The sequence below is a fragment of the Asterias rubens genome, chromosome 2 (assembly GCF_902459465.1).
Source record: "Asterias rubens chromosome 2, eAstRub1.3, whole genome shotgun sequence".
NCBI lineage: Eukaryota > Metazoa > Echinodermata > Asteroidea > Forcipulatida > Asteriidae > Asterias > Asterias rubens.
This window is the reverse complement of record NC_047063.1, coordinates 8,216,579-8,232,440: the sequence shown is the minus strand read 5'-3', so window position 1 is coordinate 8,232,440 and position 15,862 is coordinate 8,216,579. Positions and strand designations below refer to the sequence as shown.

The following is a 15,862-nucleotide window of genomic DNA, read 5'->3' as shown; positions in this document are numbered from 1 at the left end:
AAGTAGGTGTTGAATTACACTACTGCTGTGGGATTCTGACGGAATTATTAATAAATGCAGGTTCAGCCCTTGTGTTAGCTTACTGCCTGCCTTTGAAGCCTTTTTTTTCAAACTGAACACCCTGCATGTATTCACCCAATCACCCAATTCATCTGACGTCATCATCACATTAAATTGGTTGCACCATTTTGATAGTCGATGTTTGTTTGTGCTTTACAGTGAAGTATTAATGTTAAGGTGATGCTACATTTACACGCATACTATTGACTCCCAAATTTCAGGCCAGCATGCTTCGTTTTTGAAAGGGCAAGGACACCAAGGCAGTTTCTCGTTGCTAAAGAGCACCTTATGTGGAAATTGTAAATTTCTGTTGGAACAGTTCAAGGCCACCAAGGCATTGACCAGGGGGCAAGAAGGCAATCGCAGAAGGCAATCGCCTTCGTTGCCTCCGTGAAGTATCAGGCCTGGAGACTGAAAAGCATGGCAGACTCATGTTACGATAGTGCAAAGAGGTCAATATTGATCATCATTTACTAAACTATTGTGATTAATTTCCATCAAATCTGGACACACACAGCCAAACCCGGGCTCAAGCCTGGATAAATTTCATGCGAATGCCACGTCACGTGGCTATTTCTCGCAGCTAATCTTTCACAGGAGTTGAGCACAAGTCGACTGATGCAAATTATGTGTTGCAAATTTGTGACGTCCAAATTCATATTCATGTGTATATCGCATTCGAAGTATGAACCGGGCTTTACACTGTAATAATTGTGGTTTCTCTTTTTACAAAGCATCCTCTTCGGACTAAAACAGTGCCTCATAAAAAGCAAATAAACCATTTTTAATGAATGTTTGAACAAACTGGGAGATCCATACTCTAGGTTAGGAGACGGACTCTCCAATAATAGACGAGTTATCGTGCTTGACATCACCATAGTAACAGCCTAACGAACGTATAGCTATGATGTATTTAACACCACATGTGCTGTTCCCATCAATTAACAAAGGCTTAGAATAATAGTGCCTATAAGGTGCTAGCTACAACTATGTGCAAACCAACATACACCCACACATTTATACCCCAAGACCACAGGTTTTTTAAATTGGTACTGTTATCAAATTAATTTTTTAAGAAAATTTAATTTTAGAAATTCTGGGTACATACCGTCCCAAAAGATCAATAGATTCCATTGAACAGAGGTTGGTTTTAATTTAAAACTCAACAAAAATACATAAAAAAACTTATTTTCTGTGTTTTTAAAATAACGCCTGCCTAAGCCCTTATCAATTTATTCAAATTAACAGAACAACATATGGTGTTATTTTTCCGCAAAAAAATAATCTGTTGTTAAAAAATAATAGTCAAACTTGTGGGTACAACCAGGTGATAAATTAATCTCTTTTGAGGGAGTGTTGGCTCTGAAAAGAGCTGGCTTCCCAGGCCCGATACTTCACGGAGGCAACACAAGGCAACTGTCTCCATGCCCCCTGGTTGCTTGGTGCCCTTCAAATGCTCCAGTAGAAATTTACTATTTCCTCATAGGTTGCCCTTTACCAAGGAGAAACTGCCTTGGTGCCAATGCCCTTTCTAAAATGAAGCACACAGGCCTGGGTTTGGTCTCGCCATTTCAAACAGTATATACTCTGCTCATCTCAATTCACGGAGGCAACAAAGACCCCCATGTCAGAATACTCTATCTGCCTTTTGTAAAGTCCTTAAGACTCACCTTTTCCCATGTTAATTTCCTTCTAGTGCGCTATGATTTTGATGGAATAGTGCCTTATAAATTTTAATTGTTATGTTAATTCAAGAGAAGTTATTTATTGTTTCGAGTGTCAAGATTTTAGTGAACCAAGTTTTGCTTGAATACCTTGAAGTGAGACGAGAAGTATAAAAAAAAAAATAAAAAAATAAAAAAAGCCATGCAAATGTTAAGGATCAAGGGCAGAAAAACAAAAATGAATAATACAGGGACATGGCAAAGGAAATAACAAATTTCTTTTGTTGAAAGCTACCACTCTCTTTTTATCATGATAAGAAATCATGATTGACCTTTACCTACTCACACACAAAAAACTGTTTAAATTGCTTTTTATCCAATTTTCTAGTCAGGATTAGATGAATATCAAATTTACTATTCATTGAAACTACAACTGACGCACAAACATTATTAAAGTGTTTTTTTAAGATTGTGTGTGTATCGTCATGCTTGTAGGTAGACTGTTTGTATTTAAAAGCGAACAATTTTTCAGACAACTCTTTCCCCCCCAATTAAAACACACTGGCATTGGGATGTATTTTTGTAAAGCCTTTGACAGAATTTGCTGCCAGGTGGAGGTCATGAAAGCCAGTTCGCCTCAAGCAAGGCTACAAAACAGTCGTGGTAAGGGTGTTACAAGAAGAAAACATTAACAGTGAAAAGACTTTGAAATAAAAGTGATGTATGCAAAAAGAAAATGGCACCGTCCATAAATACTCCTTTAATCTTTCTCAGCTGCCTGAGTGACGGGTATACAGCCCCGGACAACTGTGTAGCTCCAAAGGCTTTATCATACACAATATCAACCTCTACCCACTTATACCCTGGGTGAAGAGAGGCAATTATAGTACAACATCTTGCTCAAGGATACACCGGGATTCAAACTCACACCCTGATGACTAAACCACCAGAGCTTGAATTCAACGCTCTAAACCGCCCGGCCAGACACCCCCTTCACTGAGCACCAAATTTTCAAGGGAGAACTTAACTGTCATTATTTTGAAATTATTTTCAACACTGTTTCTCCCCCTTCAGTTTTACTTTAATTACCTTTTCTAACGCCCTAAATAAGAGGATGTTTTTCACAGATGCTGCTAGCCGCGCTCTCTGTTCGTCAGACTTGGGAAAGACAATCTGTGTACACAAAAACATATTACAATTACTGTATTAAATTATCATTCGCAATTTAAATGAATGTTCATGACATGCAAAACTCAATTATTGTTTTATTGGCACGTACTTTGCTACCCTTTCGGACAAGTTGTTACATCTTTGTCTTACATGTAGTGACAGTGTAACGGCTCTCTCGCAACTATACTCTCGCGAGAATGCTGTTCTCTATGAAACTACTGCACTCGTGATTATACGCCTCTCTTAGTATTTATGTATGACGTCATAATTCTTACCCAAAATGAGGCTATGGGCGCACGTCCCCTACCACTTCCAGTGGCTGGGCCCACAGCTACGTTTTGGGTTAGCATTGTGACGTACCTCATGCATAAATATAAGACAGGCGTATAGACCCATTTAACCGGGGCAGTAGTCAGGAGCTAGAAAAATGCGAGAATAGTTTAAACACTTGAGAGCATGCATTGCCACAACCATTTAACGACTTGTCCACAATTAAATGGGTTTACACATCTGGGCCAAATTTCAGGACTCTGCTTAACGCGGAAATCAGCAGTGCATTTCTTTGTTTACGGGTAAGCACCGAATCTTTGCGGTAGCTGTGTAAGCAAAAAATAAATAGTTACGCATGCACACAAGCACAGATTTGCTGCCAACCTGTGAAACAAGCTTGATATGTTAGAGTGGAATTTCCTGCCTCCACTTACACACTCTTGTTACATACTTCGTTAAAATTTCCCTTTTGGAATAGAATAGCACTATATTGACCAAAACCAATCTGAATATGCGCAAGAGTCGCACTGTCTATAAACCCCTGCAATAGAATAAATAAAAGGTTAATAGAATAATATTATTACCTTTGACTCATTCTCCCCTTCTTCATCAGCTTCTGGGTCGTACTTTTCAGCACATACTACAAATGAACAATGGAAGTTTACATAAACATTGATAAATCTATAATGGACTAAATATTAATGTGTACATTTATCTGGGTCTGGAACTATACGAGGAGGCCAGTGATTTTAGAGTCGGGCCAGGGCCTAACCTCAAATAGTTGAGTGAGATATTACCTCTTCTCAAAAACAGTACTTTAGAAGGAGCCGTTTCTTACAATGTTTTTTTTACTATCAACAGCTCTCCGTTGTTCGCTACTGGGTAAGTTTTTATGTTTTAAATAATTATTTTGAGTTATTACCAACAGTGCCAGTGCCTTTAAACTGTTTTTTATTTATTGATGAAATGACACTATCACATTATACAACCAACATGCCCATATGTTGTCGGTTTATCCCTATCTTGTGCAAAACAAAACTGGCAATTCCTTGACTTCACAGTCCACGAGCAGACCCCAAACCGCATTTGCTGATGTGTAGTTCAAATTGCACCCAAAAGGTCAAAAGGGCACGACAGCAGTGTATAAAAAAGACTTCCCTGAAACTTGATGGGTAAACATATTTATTACGACTAATGCTCGCTTCTCCAGAAAAAAACACGATCCTAGGTCAATTTTAGTGCATGAGATCCATTTTTCTTTAAAGTTTTTGTGGAAAAAAATTCAACGCTATCATAATTAAACCCTATAAGTAGGCTCTCCAGACACATCACTGTAGGTTTTAAAAGCAGGATTTTTCTTGTTAGTAAAGAGTAAATATATCTACGGATAAAACATCAAGGCTATTCCGCCTAGAAGGCATTCCTAGTGACGATAATCAACCAGGAGGTGGATCCATGGAAGGAGAAAAAAAAAAATCAATAGCAGGGATTCGTCCCGGCGACGTTACCTCCACACAGGTATTACAATCTCCCTTAGTGGCGAGGACGCCTTTATAATGGTCTGGATCAATAACGGTGTGCCATCATGCATATCCAATCTATAGATGTATACTGCCTGAGACGTCCACCAAGTGTGGCTTCTAAACAACACACACACTAAAGCCACCTGCTGTGTGCAGTCTGCTTGAATTGAGAGACTGAAGAGAGGGGGGAGGGGGGTGGAGGGGGGTCGAGGAGTAGCCTTCAAGATGCTTCCCTTGTGCAGAATGTTTGACAATAAACAAACAAAAGATAAACATCCAAGAAGGGTTTCTCCAGTCATCTTTTGATGTCTTTGTCAATGTGGGACAATGGCAGTCTCGATGACAACGGGATAAGCCGATAAATGTTGCTAAACGGGATTGACTGCTTTTGTCTGTGTGCGTGTTATAGTAGAAGGTGTTTCCTTGGGGTGGGAATTGGCCAAAAGAAACACCTATATTGCTCTTTTCAGGGATTCTGTCTGAAGGTTGCTCTTAAGGAATTATTTTTTGTTTGTTTTAAAGACACTAAGATTCACGCACATTTTGGTAATATTCTTTGAAGGTCACAGGAAAGTAAATTGAGTTCCAATTCAAGGGTATGCCCCACTGTTCCACAAAATTGATAACAAATTCACTTTGATCAGGCGATAACTAATGATTGATGGCAGGTGCCAGTCAAAGACTCTAATGGCATGGTTTGCAGATAATGCAGCAGCATGGGGTAGGACGTCCCTGATGTGGAATGGTCTCACAATTACGTCCCGTTATTTTAGCATGAGACTTAGCATGACTTCGGACTTGACAAATTTTTTCTTATTGCCTCAACATGTACACTAATGCTACACGTATTTCAGGCCTGATACTTCATGGGGGCAGCGGAGGTGATTGCCTCCATTCCCCCTGTTCATTTCCTAGGTGCCCTTGAAATGCTCCAAGGAGAAAATGCCTTGTTGCGCATGCCCATACAGGCCTGGTATTTAGCTTATACACTCAAGCTCCTTAGCGTTAGCAGAGGGGTGTCTGGGCATCTTTTTGGACACTCTGTTTTAAATTTGGACACCCTGTTTTATCTGGCATATATTGTAAGTGAACAGTTTGTGCATACATCAACTTTTTTAATTTGCAGCAAATTTTGACACCCTTTTACCAAATCCTGGCTCAAACCTTTAAATCAAGCTCCCCAATACCATTTAGTTTTTATTTTAAATTGTTGCGCCGCTGATGCTGTACCAATGCATTAATTCAAGCATTGTGCAAGTACGTACTTGTGGAACACCTTTATAACTTTTATAAGTGTTGATCTATTGCATAATGCTTCCTCTTGTTCTCCTCTTGTTCGTGTTGTTGAGAGGGGGTTAGGCACCAATGCAGGTGTCTTTTTGGATTAAATAGTCTGTATACTCCTGGAGGTAGATGGCATACTTAACAACCGTTATAAAAGACCTACCAGGTTTTGAGTGTTTAGCCTTCAAATATACATAGGGGATTATATTGTGTAAGAGATTAAAGAGCAAGTCTCTCCTACAAACTACTTCAGCAACCTCCATCAAGTTATTGAAATTTAACCCTTGGAATATTTACTCAGTGGGTCTCGGGATCTTGATGTTTTAGCTGTCAAACTTTTCAACCTGAGCCTGAACTTCCTTGTTTGCTCGTTAGTTGGTGTGTTTATATAGTAATTAGTCCACAAATTAAGGACCATAAAAACTTACATGTTGGTCAAGAGCGCTGGAGAGCTGTTAATATTATAAAACGTTTAAAGAAACAACCCCCTTTGAAGTAATGTATTTAAGGAGAAACGGGTAATTTTTCACCCCAAAATTTGAATCTGAGAAAGGCTTCACTCAGGCATAAAGAGTTCTTGGTGTTTCACAATTTCTGTGAAAAAAATCACAGGCTTATTACTCGGGTGGGATTCGAACCCACGACCTTTGCAATTCCAGAGCAGTGTCTTACCAACTACATGTAGATATTACTTTTGGTCAAGATGTATGTATACACAGTGAGGTATTAATCTTCGATAGATTATTATTCTTAGTTTTCGGTTTGAACAACGAAAAAATTTACTGGAGCAGGACATGAACCAATGACCTCCGGATTAAAGTACCGGAGCTCTACCAACTGAGCTATCCAGACCTATGTTGGCGGTCTCCCTATAAGTCAATATCTTATTCTGGAGTGCCAGTCAGAAGCATCAAACCGTTGCATCTAGCTGCCCTATATTATTCTTCATTCATAAATACCCCGGACAGTTTCGCTGCTCCTATTGGTGGAGAGTGTGTCATGTGAGGGTGTTTAAACGGTTGATAATGACCAGCTGGAGCTGTTTATAACCGACTGGCTTCCGCGTGTCTGGCGCGCGCATACGACAATATTATCACGCGGAACGTGCATTTCATAGCTAATAGTACATTGCGTTATCTATTTCTAAGCTTGCGTAATCTATTTCTGAGCGCGCGCGCGTACACACAACCCACACGCATCAAACAGATTCTTCACAAAGTTTTTGAAAAAAATACTTAAAACCTCGAATTTTCAATTGTGAAAGTGTCATTAATTGTATTTTATTTTAAAGGCAGTGGACACTTTTGGTAATTACTCAAAATAATTATTTGCATAAAACCTTTCTTGGTGACGAGTAATGGGGAGAGGTTGGTGGTATAAAACATTGTGAGAAACGGCTCCCTCTGAAGTGCCATAGTTTTCGAGAAAGAAGTAATTTTCCACGAGTTTGATTTCGAGAGAACTTGAAGTCTCGTAATCAACCATCTAAACGCACACAAATTCGTGTTGCAAGGGTTATTTTTCTTTTATTATTATCTCGCAAGTTCGATGACCGATTGAGCTCAAATTTTCACAGGTTTTTTATTTTATGCATATGTTGAGATACACCAACTGTGAAGGCTAATCTTTGACAATAGTGTCCACTGCCTTTAACGTTTTTTAACAAAAGGGCATTTACGAACTGGGAATAAAAGAGTAGTGAATCGTTCTTAAACATCCGTTTAAAACCTTGCAGGATTGTTGCCGCTGATAAAGGCCCTCGCTTTCGGACACGGTCCTTTATCACACGTCAACGACCCTGCCAGTTTTAAACGGCCGTTAAAGAACTCGTCGCTACCCTTTTAATCCCTTATTAATATTCAATTACAAAATACAAGACTGCCATAATTGTCTGTCCGGCCAAAAGTTTACCAAAACTACTTGATACCAAATCCAAATGCTTCAGGCCAGGGCCCAAATTCATAGGGCTGCTTCAGCAGACAAAATTGCTGAATAACTGCTTGTAAAGCAGAAATGAGCAGGATACCAGGCAACACTGTACATGAGACATTGTATTGTGGTTGGTAACCTTATTCTAGTAGGAATAATTTTGTTGTGCTGAGCTACTTTTTTGTTTATGCAGCTCTATGAACTTTCAAGCCCTACCATGCAGCTCAATCAGAATATTGACGAAGACACCAATTTAAAAAAAATTATTTAATTGTTTATTCAAATAAGATGCTAAGATTAAGAAACGCAAGACTCACCTGACTTCCTTCTGGAAAATCTGTTTCTTGGAAGCTCTGCAGGAAAACAATCAGGAAAAGAAATAGCCGCCATTAGTAAAAGTTACATGAAGCTACTTGATTTCATAGTCCATACATAGCTCAAACCTCTAGTGGCGAACATGAACCAGTGTTGGCGATGATACAATCAAGCAGCCTTTCAAAAAGTTTGTCAAACGAAATCAAAGGAGTACAGGTACTTCTGATAACATCAGGACAAATGTTCTCAGGAGATTGCTTTCAGCTGAAAGAAATGAGCAAAAAAAAACACTATTTGCTCTAACGCTCAGAGTTCGTAGTAAACAATTGCCGTGAACAGCTCCTGAAACTGAACAAATTACGGAGAGAGACGCAACTCCCTTATAATCTAATTCCTTTTGTTTTTGCAATCAATAAATCCTGTGTTTCATGCAGTGATGATGGTAGATTGTTAATAACAAGAGACGTCAGCAATAATATTGCTTTTCAGTTTAAAGTCTCAATTGAAAATCATCCGGGTGACTGAGGAAGTACGATCGAAGACTTGTCCTATATTTTTTCGCTGAATGGTGTTTGAGGAATATGCTGGTGGAGATGTAACATGCATAGTCACGGGGATACAACGTCACGACAGGAGTAAAGGTTTCTTGCGAGTGAGACATAAGGTAAATCTATCAGACGGTTTTAAAATCATAAGACTGCATTTCTCCCATCTTACTCTCTAAAGAAGTACAATTCAACATCATTACTTGTTGAAAGTCGTTGGACAGACCGGTCTTTCAGACTCAAATTCTTATTGGCTGGCTGAATTTCAAGAAAAATCTCTAGTTGTGCAGTTTCAATGTACGTCATAAAGTTAATGTGACTCGCTACGGGTCCTCCGTGAATATTGATAAACTAGGCCTGCAACGAGCATTAAACAGTGTTGTTTTTTATGTTCAGAAGCACTAGGAATATAAATGCCCAGGGTGTACAAGACTTTCTGAAGCTATCCTCTATAGACTGAAATGGTCTCAGTATGTCTAGCCACACTGTACCCAAGGAGACAGAAAACATGGAATGATGTTATAACAGCCTTGGAGATTTCCGACGATGCATTTCTTTTCTTCTAACACTGACACAACGGATCGAAGAACAACATTTTAAAAACAGAAGCGAGAACAGAAGTGGCCTGGCTCATTGCAACGACTCAATTCGGAGAAAATAAATGCAGCGGCTATAAAAAATGCAAATGTTATGGTTGTTTTGATGACTTGGGACGATCCCTCGTCATTTGGCTTTATCTCACGGGAGAGTAAAGCCAAGTCTCCGATGACAAACACGCCCGTAGTTACGGCCAAACTTTGGGCATTAATATGGTAATTGTGACATTTGCCAGGAGGCTCTTGAACTGGGGAAGAAGTGCAGGTGAAGCTGTTTCTAATTGTATTCCATTTCGTTGTATCGCAGTATGGAATCATTTGTTCCTGAATGAGCGACTCGACGCCCCTTCGGCTTTAATATTACACAGCCGACAATATCCGACGTGAAATTTGATGTCTCCGGGCCATACCTGCCAGATTAATAATATTATTCTTGTCTATTCAAAATGCGATTTTTTTTCTTTCTAGGAGCAGCCCAGCATTTGGAAATTTGAAATTGATGTTTGCATTTGAACAGCAACAAGACGGAATCTGATTGGGAACTAAATTGGAAGCAATACTGGCAGCTAGGTATTGTCACTAAGGGAATCAATGTGTCATAAACATCAACACTTTTGGTCAAAAAGTAAAATAAATGCAAAAGTTATAATTGTTCATTGATTTCTTTCAACACAACACTCCTTATAATCAACTCCTTATAAGGGAATGCTGTGGGCGTCGCGCATATTGCGTGATGTGGCACAAATGTGACCAATAGGAATGAAGAAACTGTCTTATAAGCACAGGTGCAAGCTCGCGTGTCACGCCCATGTTTCAACACTTTTTACCGGTCATAAACAAAGGTTTATATGCACCCACGTGATGCGCTCTTCACCAATAGGAATAGCGAAACTGTCCGAGGTATTTATGAATGCTTGTTTAATGAACAGTATTCTCACTTAGTGTCACATAACAACATGCATAAAATCACAAATATGTGAAAATTTGGACTCAGTTGGTCATTGAAGTTGAAAAAGAATAATGACAGAAAATACACCATTGTTGCACTAACTTGCGTGCTTTCAGATATGTAAAAGGCTTTAATGCCTGAAGTCTTTTGATATTTGAGTGAAAAATTACTTCTTTCTCAAAAGCTACGTTACTTCAGAGGGAGCCAGTTCTCACAATGTTTTTTACAATCAACAGCTGCTACCGCCTACCCATTGCTTGTAACCAAGTAAGTTTTTATTCTAACAATTAGTTTGAGTAACTACCAATAGTGTCCCGTGACAGGCGGCTCTATGAAGTTGGGCCCTGTTCGTATTATTGTGTAGCCCAAGGAGCAAAGTTTCCACTATGTAGGGTTGAAAATTTCTCCAAAGGTCTCAGAAGGGATGGGGGGTGACCCATTGTCATTTCCTATTATCCATCACTGAGAAGTGACCTCCAGGATGGACAGGAAGGATAAAGGTCACAACAGGTCAACCAAATGTCTTCAGGATTTAAACTGCTTGACTTCTCATACAAAAATTATCTCATTATTCAAAAGCAAATGCATTGATTAGAACATTGTTTCTGGGTTTGATTGGCTGCATATTGCGCCACAGCAACTTGTTACATATAACATGGCGTTTTGTAAAAAAGGTCTCAAACTTCAAAGCATAGCTCCGCATACCTTGTAGGAAAAATACAGAACGCCGAGTGTTGGATTTGAGCAATGATTATATTAATATACATGTTATGTATGAAATCACACGCCCAAAGAGGTTGATGAAGAGCTATCCTTGGTTTAGAGTCGTGCTCAGCGTGCACAGGCCTACACATTGTTGCCAAATGCAATTAGAGATACATACCCAATCAGATTTGATAGGAACAAAATGTGCTGTTCCCTGCCACAACACTATTGAAGGGGACTGCTTCAACCCCTTTTTCTTCTTTATTGTTTTCTTCTAAGCAGGAAACACTACAGAAACCAAGAGTCCATTTAGAAACATTTCAAGTGCTTTTTCGTGACTTGGCATGAAAACATTACGCTACATGAACACAGACATCTACAATGTGTGTGTAAGTAATACAGCTTTTTTTAAATGTAGGGTCAAACAAGTAAGACAGTAAAACTTAAAAGTCACATGTCAAAGTTCCAGCAGATTACAGTGTCTACTTGGGGTGTCGTGGCCAAGCGGATAAGAGCACCAAATTCAAGCTCTGGTGATTCTGTTCAGCAGAGTGTGAGTTCGAATCCCGGTCATGACACTTGTGTCTCTGAGCAAGACACTTTACTGTGCCCTGTGAGGGCAGAGTTTGTTCTTGTTATTGATTAGCTTTGATGCACTACATATTGGCAGCATAGGCTGTATACTCCCCAGGGAGCTGAGATGGTTTAAAGAATGATTTAAGGCCCAGTGACCAGGGGTAATAATGTTGAAACGCCATGAGCGTCACTGCGTGACGGACCTGAGCACTATATAAGAAGCCATTATTATTATTGTTGAGAAAACAGAAGAAAAACAGACACAGTTGAGGACTTTCATAAGACTGTCAAATCCATGTATGTTTAGCGAGGTGCAACAGGTACCGACTGCATCTCTGACTGCAGCATTTAGCGAACAGACAACAACTGTCAGAGATCTGAGAAACGATTCATTCATGAATCGTTTCTCAGATTCAAATACTATCAAACCAAATTACTTCAAATTCGAAGGGAATCCTTTCTCAAATTAGTGGTTTCTATCAACAGCTGCAGTGCTTCTTATCAAGAATTGTTTTATGGTCAGTAAGTTTTGAAATAATTACCAATCTATGACCCTTAAGTTGTATCTGGGGCTTGTCATGCCAAGTGGTCAAGCACACTGGACTCAGCTCTGGTACTTCAGAGACTGGGTTCGAGTCCTGTTCTTGACACAATGCACGTAAAAGAAACCCAGTGACAGAATTGCCCTGTCTTTTTGCCCTGTCATTGTCCTGGCAGCGGCTGCTGAATAATTGCACTGCAGCGCATTGTATCCTAAATATACTTGGATGTTATATAAAACAAACAATGAATGTTTTTCATTCGTGCAATGGTGCGGATATGTTCATTCGTTGAAAGCTGGAATGTTCCATTCAACTCGGCTCCGCCTCGTTTAATAGAACATTCCATCTTTCAACTCACAACTCGGCTCCGCCTCGTTTAATAGAACATTCCATCTTTCAACTCATGAACATATTCGCACCATTGCACTCATAAACATTCATTATGTGTATACTATTTCCTTGGAAATACTTTAATAAGTAAGGATATGTGTTGTGATACAGTAAATATCAAGGAATAAAACACTAAGGAAACAGACTGGACAATCCAAAATAATTTAGACTTGAAATACAAACATAAACACGTGCAATACTGAACATTCCAGACAAATATACTGAATTTTTAAAACTCAAATGAATGAATGCTTGTCAAATTTTGTATGCTAAATTTCAACCTAACCTTTTTGCGGGTTTACAGTAATGAAGTCCTAGCTGTATTTTAATTGCCTTGAGACATGATTATCAAGCGTGGGTGGTGTTCGAAAGGAAAGCATCCTGAGCCTTCTCGTCCCAGCTTGTCCAGGATTTAAAAGATAACCCCCTCATACATCTCTGATAATACATGAGTTTAGCTCCCACAAAATGCGATACCAATCAGCTACTTAATGTACTGGACATTGATAACAAAATGGGAAAACAATGATTGTGTAGGTGCTACTTCAATAATAGGATTAGGGCAATCTTTTTCCTGTCATGTTTCAAAAGAGGAATTGTTTTCGGATTCAGGGGAAGGGGGGCTCTGATTCAATATTTGTGTAAATGAAACACGCAATTCATAAAAAGCTTGGTAGGAAGTTGTTGTTTTTATTGACCCCTTGCACGCGCATCACACGCGGCGACTGATCCGCGCTCACCATGTTGGTGGGCAAGTTAGGTTTACGTGTATTAATGCAGCGTCGCCTAAAACGCGCACTTTCACTGCATAACGCACATCATACAGTTGCATATAAGAACGTACAGTGAAATTGCCCACCAATATGGCGCATTCAAGATTTTTTTGATGATGACCGTCAGGTGAAATGGGTCAATAGGTAAAGGGTCATAGATTGAGGTTTTTTTTTCTCAATGTATTAATGCTCATTTCCTGTATAATTATTTAACAAAATACATTATAAGCTTACGTGAAAGTTTCAGCTGAATACAGTTTCCACTTGCTGATAAACAACAAACACCAACAAATCACATTATTTTAAGACTGTCACTCCATCCACGTTTATCAGGGTGACAGCGGGTATTAACTGCATTTCTGGCCTTAGCATTGTGAATGAACATCAATCATCAGAAATCATGCATGAATCATTTCTCATATTTAAATGTTTTTTTTGGGGTGCAATATTATCCAAACCGTAATACTCCAAAGGGAATCCTTTTTGTTGTGTATCTATGACTCTATGTATCTTTCCTTTTGCCAATTTCACAAACAATTTAGGGCTATAGTCCTAGTTTAAGATTAGTCCTAGGAGATACATGTTTTAAAAACTTAGTTAGGACAAGTAACTCCTCCTACCTCCAGATAAGACTAGTCTCTAAGTAACTCTTTGTGAAATCCACCCCTATTCTAACACAATCAAACAGAAAACCGTCTTAAGACAGTCATTTTAGCGCAGCGTGCTTAGAGGCCAAACATCCAACAATTTGGGTCTAGAATGCACTGCCCAGAGTTTAAAAAAAATTCTATGAAGAACCCTGTATAACAATCATGGTCAACTTGAATTGAAGAATTCATCAAGTTGTTGGAGTGCATAGACTACTTGTAATAATTATGGAGATGCTCTAACAACATAAAATCAACCTGATCAAAGGCTGTCTGATTACCCTGGGCCATAAAAGACGCTATCCATCAGCGCTAATCAAGTCAGTGTGTATAATGTCAATATTTATCCTGCCCATCCACTGAATAAAAAAATGGGGTCACGTGACAGTGCCATACAAAAACAATGTAGGTTTCAATTCTGAAATACATCTGATTAAATGTGTTTCAGAGATGGGGTGTACATGTAATGTAGTGGTATTGACCATCTTGACAAGCTAAAGTTTTAATGTTGTTGACTCCAGTCTGTGACTTTGACTCAAGTCAGAAACGATCGTCAATTTCACTGACTTGCGACTCGACTTGGATTGGGGAAAATGACCTGTGACTTGACTTATAAAACAAGAAAGATGACTTGAGACTTGACTTGACTTGAGAATAAATGACTACACGGTGAAATTTCACTGTGGAATAATTCAAAAGGCACCAAGGCAGTGACTATGGTATGGAGGCAATTGCCTCTGTTGCCCCCATGCATGGAGCATGGAGGTAGAAATAGAATGCATGGAGTATCACAGGCATGAAACGACATACATGTACAGTCATCTCATACAGAAATTAAATGTTCATAGAAACGGGTTAAGCCAGTTCCTACTTCCGTAGGAATGCAATGCGAATTTTGGCATCACAAATAATTTGCAACAGTTGAACTTAACTCCTGCGCAAAATTTGCTGCAAAAACACTTATATATTATGTGACGTCAAAATTCACTTCGCATTCGCAGGAAATATGAACCGGGCTTTTAGTCCAGTTCATGCTGAACAATAACACCACTGACAGGATTGAAGAGTGTTACATGTGCATGTACAGTAACACATTCCACATGTGTGTGGGTATAAACATGGAGCTAAATAATAGCAACTATTTCAGTGACGAAGCCTCAACGCACACTAACTTGAACCTTCAAATTTTAAAATAAATTCACAAATCACAAGTGTTTTCTTAAGTTCCGGGGGTGCGTAAAGAAATGGTAACAATATAAAATACAAATCAACATGATTCTTACCGGGGGAAGATTCTGCCGACCCACCACTCCCTTCATGAGAGTGGCTCATATTCCAGCAATATATAAGAAGAAGTAACCAACCAGTGCAAACACAAGCCACTATGCTACATACATTTAGTCCAGTACGTTAATCAAAGCTTGTACAGTATAGGTCTCCACACAACAAACACAGTCACTGATTGCAGTTCACAATCCACTCCCTCCGTGCAAAACAAACCAAGTGTACAGAACAGGCTAGTAGTAATTAAAGCCGCCAACTCCAGAGTTCAGAAAAGACTAATAATCTCAAAACCTTATCAGGTCGTTTGTGTATTACGTAGACCTGCACTCGTATACGCCTACTGAAAGCTGTTGCTATAGGAAGCCTCCTTTTAGCTTAACTCAAAAAACAGTGACCTGGCACACAAGTGCCTCTGTTCTTACTCCTATTACACTTAGCTAGTTTGGAGCAGGGAGGAAAGCTTTCATGACTGATGCCTAGTTCCTCCCTTATGGTAATTTGTTGCTTCCCATTTGGTTGCAGCGACCTTCAAGGATTCTTGAGGATGGATTAAAGGCATAGGACTACTGGTAATAACTCAAAACAATTGTTAGCATAAAAACTTGGTAATGAGCAATGGAGAGCTGTTGATGGTATAAAA

General features: G+C 39.2%; 1 protein-coding gene across 4 annotated transcripts in view; it reads right to left on the bottom strand.

Moving 5' to 3' along the window:
* The window catches only part of LOC117307181 (cAMP-dependent protein kinase type II regulatory subunit-like), a 62,790-nt gene that overhangs the window by 29,322 nt on the left and 17,606 nt on the right, over nt 1-15,862 (bottom strand). For 3 of the 4 annotated variants that reach the window (XM_033791855.1, XM_033791852.1, XM_033791851.1), the window contains exons 2-4: nt 8,218-8,253; nt 3,749-3,804; nt 2,814-2,897 (exon numbers count right to left, since the gene is read on the bottom strand). In XM_033791855.1, coding sequence (XP_033647746.1) covers nt 2,814-2,897; nt 3,749-3,804; nt 8,218-8,253 — 176 coding nt within the window. Of the gene's footprint in view, nt 1-2,813; nt 2,898-3,748; nt 3,805-8,217; nt 8,254-15,221; nt 15,442-15,862 lie in introns of those variants that run through there. The other variant, XM_033791854.1, reaches the window with a different exon arrangement.